The sequence below is a fragment of the Felis catus genome, chromosome D4, assembly GCF_018350175.1.
Source record: "Felis catus isolate Fca126 chromosome D4, F.catus_Fca126_mat1.0, whole genome shotgun sequence".
Classification (NCBI taxonomy): domain Eukaryota; kingdom Metazoa; phylum Chordata; class Mammalia; order Carnivora; family Felidae; genus Felis; species Felis catus.
Window position 1 is genome coordinate 58,909,353 of NC_058380.1, and position 10,328 is coordinate 58,919,680.

Below are 10,328 nucleotides of genomic sequence, written 5' to 3' on the forward strand. Positions count from 1 at the left end.
AAACAATACAACTTAACATTTGTGGATAAACACTCAATTCTGGCTTGGTTTACCTCCGTGACAGAGGTGGGGCACTGGATCAGGAAAGGAGTGCGAGGAACCTTCAAGTGTCCCTGTGAGGTTTTATCTTCTAAGCTGGGCTATGGAGATGGGAGTGTTTGTTATATGATGAGCAACAATTTTTGCATGATGGAAAAATTTCACATTACAACTTTTTTTTTTTTTTTAGTAATAGGAACAACAAACACCTGCAGTGGGTATTAGAGTTTCTAAGGGTTTTCCCACATGACCTCATGGGTCAAGTATGTAGAAGGGGCTTCCTATAAGCCAGCTCAGAGCAGGCTGGGGCCTGGGACTGGGGGTCTTCCAGATCTGCCTGGGGGAAACCCCAGCCTGAGAGGGAGGAAGGGGCCGCCCAGCACCACCTCCCCTGCATGAGATGGGGAAGAGTGAGAACGGGGTGTTTTGTCTTGCACTGTCCTCACCTGGGAGCTGGGGACTGCCTCAGCAAAGGGGCTTTGCGTTCTCACCCCCGAGGCTGGAGGCTTGATGTGGGATGTCTCTACGGGAGAAGAAATAACAGCCCTGTATTGTCTCCTTCAGCGCTGTTGTAAGGACCAAAAATCAAGCAAAGAAAACCGCCCTGAGAGTTAGAGACCAGAATCTCTGTGCAGTTTCCCATTTTCTCCTTCAATATGAAACCTTTGAATGTAAACATCATCCTGTGGTCTTCAAAATGATCATTTTTATTGGCCGAAGGATCATGAAGGACTCAAGTGTATTTACTAGATCATCCCCCTACTGTTCTAAATTGAGTGTGTTTACCTTTTCTCGAACTACAAACAACCCTGTGAGTAGCACCCTTATGTGTTCAAATTTTGCTTTGCTTTTTAAGAATTATTTCATTAGGATAAATAACTAGTCAAAGTGCGTAAGGGGCCCTTATGATTCTGGGTGTGTTTTGTCAAAGTGCTGTTTCCCAAATGGTTGGCCCTGGTGACACGTAGGTGCGTATAGAATCACTACGTCTTATGCCAAGAAGGGTCTACTCCGGCTACCGCATCGTTCGAAATGCACCAAATTTGAAAGACGGCGGAGCAGTTTGGGGGCAGCTGCCTGTGGCAGACGCAGAGATGCAGATCTTTGTGGAGACCCCGACGGGCAAGACCATCGCCCTCAAGGTTGAGCGCAGGGCCACCACTGAGGATGTCAAAGCCAACGTCCAAGGCAAAGAGGGCATCCCGCCTGACCAGCAGCATCTGATTTTTGTGGACAGACAACTGGAAGATGGCCGCGCTCTGGCAGACTGCACTACCACAAAGCGTCCACCCTGCGCTTGGCGCGCCTGTGGGGTGGCATCGTCTCCGTCGTCAACATCATCTCCGGCGTCACCGTCATCTCTGCCAGCTGGCCCAGAAATGCAACTGCGACAAGAGGATCTGTCACAGGTCTTATGCTCACCTGCACCCCCGCGCTGTCTACTGCCCCAGGAAGTGCAGCCACACCGACAACCTGCCGGCCCCCACCTCCCAGAAGAAGGTCAAACAAGGGCCTTCCGTCGGCTCTTCCTTGGCCGGCAAGGTGGTCTCCTGCATGAGTCCCAAGGCCCTGGCGCCTCAGTGTCCCTTTCGTTGAAAAACAACAGCAACAAATGCACCAAGTTCGAGGCTGGTCCTGACAAAAGATGAAAGGAGGCATGGATATTTGTTTGCCGGTTTAAAAAATGCCCCACTTGGCAATATTGTAGATCTAGTTGACAGCTCGCTTAGCTGGACAGCTTCAAAATTATTTGTTTCTTGACGTACGTTTTGAAAGGTGGGAGAATTCAGACAAAATGAGCCTTTGTTTGTAGTCAACATTTCATAAGGTATTTGCTTTGCACATTTAAAATGCTTGCGTGGGGCACCTGGGTGGCTCCGTTGGTTAAGCGTCTAATTCTCGATGGCGGCTCAGGTCAGGATCTCACGGTTGTGAGATCGAGCCCCACGTCAGGCGCTGCCCTGACTGGGGAGACTGCTTGAGATTCTCTCTCTCTCTGCACACCCCCTTCCCTGCCCCACACACTCCCTCTTTCTCCAAAATTAAATGAAGATGCTTACAAAATGCTCCCACACTGTGCTAGTTTTGCCACATCATCTCCACCATTTGGGCACTTTTATTTTAATTGTTTCTCCCTGAAACAAATAAGTGTTCTTCTAACTACCAAATCTGCAGCTCCGGGCCTGTGAGACCCGTTTGTAAGGCAGGGAAGGAAGAGGCAATGCAATGTATGTGCCCCTCCTGGAACCAGCTAATAGCCATATGCTCCACTTACTAAGAATTTGCTCTCTGCCAGGCACTTTCTTGTGTTATCTCAGTTAACCTTTGATTCTCTTAGATTGGTACAATTTCCCCACTTGACACATGAGGAAACAAAGACACAGTTCCTAGGGATATAGACATTATGGATGTAGCGGGTAGACTGAGAACAAGGATAGGACTGATGTTAAGAGGCAAGGGTCCTGCTCCCAGCTCTGTCCCCACCTCTAGCTTATCATTCAATCCTTCTGGACCTTGTCTCTGCCCAGGGGGAAGCTGAGGGCCAGGGATGGGCACCATCATTCGGGTTCTTCACATCCCATAGCTGGGTCTCCTGGACCCCTGGGAGGACAAGTACTGCCTTTTCTTTCTCCAGATGGCACACGAGGGCAGTCACGATCTCCAGGCTCAGCCAAGCACGGACAGGCCACCCCGATCAGCCCTCAGTGGGTTGGCACATGCTGTGTTTACAGGGTTTTCATTGCTCACTCAGGAACTCCAAAATTCAAGTTTGCCCTTTTCTTCATTCTCCAAACAGGTTTCGAACATGGACTGAACTCTGATGGCGCTGGCCTTGGGGCCAAGGAGCCCGCTGCACTCCGCCTTGTGACACCAGCGAGGGGCTTGGGTAGGTCACTTCTGCGGCCTCTGACCGCAGTTTCCTCATCTGTAAAATGACTGGCTCAGAGGGTTGTTGTGAGGCTTAAGTGAGGCGAAGGGTGTGACTGAGGCCCCGCAAGAGGCGCTCCGGGTGCTCTCTGGCTATGACTCATGTGCATGCTGGGGAGTTGGCCTGACACTGACACCCAAAACAGACCGGCGGGGGGGAAAAAGTGTCAGACAGGGAGGGGAGGGGGTAAGCTTTCCCTGAGCGTCGGCGGGCGGGGTTCTGGGAGGTGCCGGAAGGGCTAGTGTTTGCACCAAAAGAAATTCAAGTTCTGTTGAGTGATCCAGCTGCTGTCTGCAGCCGGAACTTCCATTTAGAACCTGGACGGGGGACTTAGGGAGACTCCACACGCCCAGAGGGGACGCCGCCAGCACACCTTGGGGGACTCTGCCCACCATCTCTGTCCAATGACAGACGCACTTCACTCATTCGTTTGATAAATATGTATCGTGTATCTGATATGTGCAGGCATTGCTCTTGGTACTAGGGATATGTCAGTGAACAAACAAATCCCATGCTCTCAGAGCTTACATGCTGGTGGAGAATAGAGGGAAACTGGACGATAAACAAAAACTAAAGATATCAGATTGGGGGTGAGTGCAAAGGGGATAAATAAGGCAGGATGAGGGGCATAGGAAGTGGTTGGTGGGATACGGTCAGGGAAGTCTGCAAAGGGCTGATCTGAGAGTGTGATCTGTAGGAAGTGAGGGTGCAGACTTTGGGGATGGGGAAGAGAGTGCCAGGCAGGGGTCCAGCAGGAGCAGGAGCCCTCTTGACAGCATATAAGGCATCAAGGACTCCAGGGAAGTCGGGGAAGTGAGGGAGTGCAGGCAGAGGCAATTGTGTGGGCTGTGTGGACTGGAGTGGGGCTCCGGTGTGACCCCCAGGGACACAGGAACCCTGGGCGGCTTCTCAGAGGAGTGCCACCATACTCTGGCTGCCTGTAAGAGGCCCCAGGCAGGGTCAGGTGGTCAGGAAGCCACCGCAGAGATGATGGAATTTGGACCAGGGTGGACGCAGTGGAGGCGATCCTACGTGGGCATAAAGGTAGAGCCAGAGTTTGTTGAGCCAGAGTCTGCCCCCCAAGCCCCTCCTGGGGATGCAAGTTCCCCTGTGGCCTCACCAACTACCACCCAGGAGTCTCCTCATTCCGCAGGTGATTGCAGAAATAAGACTTTAAAGACTTGCCTCCTCCCCTCCCAATAAAACTAAATGTAATCACTGGAAGAAAAGCTCCACCCCCCAGGGCGCTGCTCCCTCCGGTGGAGGCAGAAGATTAGACGAGATTTGCAGGACTGGGTTGACTTCCAGTTTAGATGCTTTCCATAAATTAATTACAGAGGCAAAGCGGAGAGGGAGGCCCTGGGGCAGCTCCTCCCTGCTTCCCAGACAGCTGGGCTGCTGCCTGCGGTCTGGGAGCTGCTGGAACTCCTGATTTCGGGCCAAAGGTTCCTGCTGTCAGCCCTGCAGGTTAAGCATCTTAGTCTCCAGGAAGGACACAGAACACTGGGGCTTTGGTCTTTCTCCTGAGGGCAATGGGGAGCCATGGAAGGTGGCAGGCAGAGAAGGGACAGGACCAGATTTGCTTTCCAGAGGACACCCTCTGGCAACTCCGAGAAATTAAAGTGGAGGAAGGGAGGCTGGAGACCAGGAGGTCCAGGTGGGGCTCTGAGAGAGGCGGGGTGGGAAGGGAATGGGGGTCAACTAAAGGGGTAGGAGTTGCCAATAATACACATCCACCTTCCTGGGCTGTCCACAGTCAATCGTGGCTCTGCCCTTTGGGTGCCAACCTGACGCCCAGCTCGTCCAGGCCCTGGGCTCCTCTCAGGGTGTAGCCTGCAGCCTCTTGGGCCCCAAGCCAGGCCAGTAACTCATTTCTGAACAGTTTTAACTGAATATGAGCATTCTACTTCTCCTGAGCTATTTATCCCTTCTCGTCCCAGATCAGGGTTTTCAGCCCAAACAGCAGCAGAGGAGACGGATTTCCAGAGGTGGTTTATGGGACTTCTGCTGAAATAGTTGAATGAACTCCACACACAGCCTGTAGGGAGCTGACTCATCCCTCCAAGCTCCATGTTCCTCCTTGTCATTTATTTATTTTTGAGACAGAGACAGACAGCGAGCAGGGGAGGGGCAGAGAGAGAGGGGGACACAGAATCTGAAGCAGGCTCCAGGCTCTGAACTGTCAGCACAAAGCCTGATGTGGGGCTTGAACCCATGAACCGCAAGATCGTGACCTGAGCCGAAGTCAGACACTTAACCAACTGAGCCACCCAGGTGCCCCCCCCCCCTTTTTTAAATCTCCCTGGCCTGTCTTAAATCAGGGATAGGGCCTTGGTGCTCATCCAGGTAGAACATGACAACCTTGGCCTTCCAGCAGTGTGCCTGAGCTCCTCCCTCAGGTCCTGCTCAAATCCTTTCCCTCAGCAGAATCTGCCTGTCCTGCTCTGCATCACAGAGCCAGGCCAGACCAGGCCGCCCCCTCCTCCAGGAAGCTATACTCGGCCCAGATCTCCTTGGATGGTGCTGACTGACCGTGTGCAGGGAATAGAAGCCCAGCTCCCTTGCCTGGGGTTTCAACGACCCTGAGATGTAGCTTACACTCCAGAGACAAACTACCACCGGAGCCCTCCGCATTAGGACAGAAATGGCACCATTTACCTTCCTCCCCTCCTTTCTCCTGTGTCCCCCTCCTTTCCAGGCTCATTCTGGGAATACTTCCTGGATAAATCACTTGCACATGGTCCCATCCGCAGCTAAGAGCCTGCTTCTGGGGAACAGACCGAAAAAAGCCTCCACGCTTTTACCCCTGCTGTTTCCTTTTCTCAGACCATCCCCTCAGCAGCTGCTTCCTTACAAACTAGACCGATGCTGATGCTGCCGGGTCCCACACAACCTCTCCTCCTGAAGGGAACCTTCCCAGTGGGGATGGCCCGGTTCTGAGGTCCCCAGGTGCCTGATGGCTAGTCCAGGCTCCTGGGAGGTGGCCCCCTCTCCATGCCTCCACCCCGCTGCGGCCACTGTCCCGCTGCGTGTGGAATTGTGCTACCCCTAACATCACAGCCTCCCTGGGCCTCTGTGGCTCCATCGGTTTGAAGGGGGCTCTGGCCTCTGGTCCTGTGTGAGCACTGCTGTTGTTCAGGTCCTGGAGCCCTCCTCTCCCCCCGCCCCCAACTCCTTGGCCAGAGCTGAGCTTGGCCATCAAGAAAGCTCATTTAAGAATGAACCGTCCTTCCCTGATCACAGAAGCAAATACTCCGGCTGTTACAGCTCATTACGAAGTCCCAGCCATACCCTGAGAAGGATTAAGGAACTGGCTCTGGTAAAAAAAAAAAAAAAAAAAAAAAAAAAAAAAAAAAATCCCTAGCAGAAATAAGGCACCCCCACCGCAGGGAGCCCTAGAAATGGGACTACAGTAATCTTTGGTAATCTTCTCCTGTTCTGTTCCCACTAAAGCACATTCCTGGTGTCTGCACAGCAGCTGGCTTGGCCGACCTCTGGGTGACAGGCCGCCTGGCGGGCAGAGCAGTGGCCCGGGGTGCTGGGCTGTGGACCCACAGGCAGCCGGGGGAGCCCTGTTAAGCTCAGGTCATCCTGTGGAGGGAACCTGAGTCTGGACGGCAAGAGGCCTGGGCAGGTCGTTTCTCTGCCTGGAGATCGCGGGTGACCCAGGCAGGTCACTGTCCCCTGCTCACACTCAGTTTTCCCATGGGAGTGGTGTCTGTCCTCGCAGGGGTCCACTCACAGACAACACGTTTACTGAGTGGCCTCCCCAGCCGGGCGCTGGGCCTCACAAAGGCTTGGACCCCACCCTGTACTTGCCCTGGTGTAGCAGCTCCTGGTGCGTGGGGAAGATGCACAGGTAAGTGGTGAGGGTCAGAGGGAAAAGTGGGGGGTGTGTGGTGGGGGTGCTAACACAAAGCCAGAGGCTTGCAGCCAACATCCTGGGTCTTAGGGAGGGGGTCTGGGCAGAAGCAGAAGCTCCGAGAGATGCACAGAGGCCATGGATAAATCAATAGCTGGGGAAGTGACAGAAGGAGCCATTGGGGTTGGCCAGTGGGTTGGGTCAGGGCAGTCATGGGTGCTGTGGTCAAATGCTTTGGTGTCACTCTGTCCTGGGCTTGAGGCCCTGCTCAAACTTGGTGAACTTGGGTAAGTCCTTCTTTTCTCTGAGTCTCAGGGTTTTTTGGTTTTTTGTTTTTTGTTTTTTGTTTTTTTTTTTTAGGAATAGTAACAGCGACCACTGTCAGGACTGTGTGGCAGAGAAGATCCCATAGTGTGAAGCCTGACAGAACTGGGCTCAGTCCTGGGTGGAGGTGGCTCCCCCATGCCCAAGTCTCCCAAGCCAGGGTCCCCTGCTTTCCAGAAGAGCCGGCCAAGGGGCTGAGAAAGGGAAACGTGGCTTCCTGTGCCAGATGCAGGACTGCAGCAGAGCTGAAAGTCCAGAGGTGATCCAGGTCTGCTGGGACAACTGGGTGACCCCCCTACCCTTCCGTCTTCCCTGGTGAGTCTCCCAAAGGTCTCCTGAAAGCCTGTGGGGCAAGTCCTGCTAAGCCTCCCTTCTTTCCTCAAACAGGCCCCAGCACTCTGCCTGCAGCTCAAACACTCACCCTATCCCTGGGGACATGCCTCACTGGGAAATAAAATTCAAACACATTTCCCAAAGGCCTGGGCTGGCCAAGGGGGACCAAGTAAACCCTCTGTTACCCTCTGTGGCTAGGGCTCAGGCCTGATGTTTGTAGCATCCGTTTCCAGCAATCAGATGGGAGCCCAGGCAGGGGCCAGAATGAAAGCCACACTGAACCTAGCTCGGTGTGCATCGTCACGGAAGTTATTTTTCCTCTCTGAGCCTCAGGTTCCATATCTGTGTAATGGGTGAGTAAGAGATCTCTGAGCTTCTCCCATAAGTCATTAAAACTCTTGTGCTCTGTGGCCAGAGAGGTTCCAGGACCATGCAGCTGAACAGAGGGAGACTTCTGGGTCATGTGCTGTCAGGCCGCAAGAGAGTGGAGAGGAGCAAACATCTCTGGGTGTCTGGAACCCCAGCCCCTAGTTTCCTGCATGTGCTCCACCAACATGCCCCCCTCCAATCACAAATCAGGGAAAGGCACTCCCATCAGGGAGGAGATAATCAGATGATCTAAATTCAAATCCAGTTCTGCCCCTTACCCTTGAGCAAGTCACTTCTCTGATCTATGCCTCAGTTTCCTCATCTGTAAAATGGGGCGTCCTAAAATCTACCTCATTGGCCTTTCCAGGGATTAAATGAACTTGTGTGTGGACCAAACATTCACTAAGTAACAGTTCCCTTTCCTTGGGGCCTCTTCCCCTCCTCCCATGTCATCATGCGGCCTCATCCTCCATTGCCTATGTCAGCGGCTTCTGCTTTTCTTCCCTTTTGCCACATGCCCTTGCTTTCCAGCCTCCAGGCCTTTGCTCGTGGCATTTGTTCTACCAAAAGTGCCTTTTTTCCCTCTCTCTCTCTTCCACCATCCCAAATCTTCTTGCCTTCCTTGTTCAGCTCAAATGCCATCTCCTCCAGGAAAGCTCTCCTCCTGTGCCAGCTGACTAGAACACAGATAGTATGGGCACCAGAAGGGGCAACTCCCTGCCCACAGTGGCCTCTACCTTCTCCTGGGTAGGAATCAAACGTGCAGAGCGTTGTTCTCCCCCACCCCGCAGTACACAAAAGTGACCACTAGGTGGTGATACAAGGACAGTGTCCCAGCGGGGATGAGCAGTGAGGGAGGCCACCCAGGCACAGGGTGCATCATCTATTCATTTCCTCCACAAATATTTTCTGAGTACCTGGCATGAGCGAGACTGCAGGACAACAGCAGTAAACAAAGCAACCAGGTCCTTGCTCTCAAGAAGCTTATGTTCTAATGGCAGGAGGTGAGAGAAAAAACACAAAATAAGGAACTTTATAAAGCAAGAGAAACATGGGGCAGAGGTGAAGGCTAAAGAGAACATGCTGGACCCCACTTGTGTTCAGGCCTCTGAGTGAGCTTTTCTTCACTGAATAGCAGGATCAGAGTGATTACACTGATTACAGAATCAGAGTGTCACTTAGGATCTCAGAGATCTCAGAGATCTTCAAGCTGGAAGCTGCCCCAGCCCCTTGCTAATCAAAGTGTGTTCCACGGAACAGCATCAGCATTATTTGGGCGCTTGTAGGAAATGCATATCCTCAGGTCTCTCCCAGGTCTACTGAATTACTCTGCATTTTAACGAGATCTGCATTTTAACTTGTGCACATGTTAAAGTGAAAAGCTTTGCTCCAGTCCAGAGCTGTAGGGGTGACCCACAGCCATGGGCCAAATCTGGCCACCTACTCTCATACAAGAAGGGTCTTGTTAAAAAAAAAAAAATCCAAGGACACCTGGCTGGCTCAGAAGAGCGTGAAACTCTTGACCTTGGGTCCTGAGTTCAAGCCCCATGTGGATGTAGAGATTACTTAAATACATTTTTTAAGAATCTAAAGAGTAATACTTTATGATGCATGAAAATTACATGTAATTCAAATTTAAATATCCATACATAGTTATTTTGTCTGTGGCTGTGTTCAGGCTATCATGCAGAGCTAAGCAGAGCAGCAGAGACCATAGGGCCTACAAAACCTAAAAGATACACTCTTGGGCTCTTTGCAGAAAAAGTTTCCCAATCCCTGCTCCAGCGCAACCTCCTCAAATGAGAAATCGGGGCTCAGAGAGAGGCAGTATCTTGTCAAGGCCTCAGAGGAGCCCTGCTCATATTTCCACATGCCACTCGAGGCCCCGTTTGCACAGCATCTGGTTTGGGGAATTGAGTTGCCCTCACTTTTTCTATGTTTGGAGTGATGGCCTGTTGGAAAGTTTTTTGTCTAAGATTTATGATGTACTCAAGACCTCGCAATGAGATTTCCATTTCAAATGAAGGCGGTATGGAGTCTAGAATGAGATGTGGGTACCCATAGGAGAACCGGGTGCCTTTTACTAGGGTGTGCATGACTGGTATTAGGCCTTTTCCTGAGAAAATGGGAACCCTGGGATCCTGAAAGGAGGCGAGGCTTTCAGGGGTCTCAGGGCAGGGAACAGGAAGCAGGCTTTCCTGCCCCTAGCCAACTACCCCCCCCCCACCACCCCCGCCAAGTGAAGGATTCCTGTACCCTGTGGGGTGCTCTGAGGCTTTGAGCTGGATCGCAGCTGAGCACCTATATCGAGCGAGGGAGCGGCCAAGTAGTTCCCTGCTATCTCCACCTGCTATTAGTACTGGTAGGTGTGCAGGCCCTGAGAGGGGGCAGCAGAGAGCAGTGGTCAAGGCCTGGGTTGTGTCTGGGGATGCAGTCCCAGTGGCTCTCCCCTGCTCAGCCCCAGCCATGGTT

At 52.5% G+C, this 10,328-nt stretch overlaps 1 protein-coding gene across 1 annotated transcript; it reads left to right on the top strand.

Moving 5' to 3' along the window:
- Nucleotides 1-371: 371 nt before the first annotated feature.
- Nucleotides 372-7,242, top strand: LOC123381505. The gene is given in 8 exon segments (XM_045042718.1): nt 372-1,305; nt 1,308-1,369; nt 1,408-1,621; nt 2,837-2,926; nt 3,861-4,012; nt 6,422-6,525; nt 6,699-6,827; nt 7,191-7,242. Coding segments are annotated over 8 exon segments (1,077 nt in total). The 5' UTR covers nt 372-1,031.
- The last annotated feature ends 3,086 nt before the right edge of the window (nt 7,243-10,328 follow it).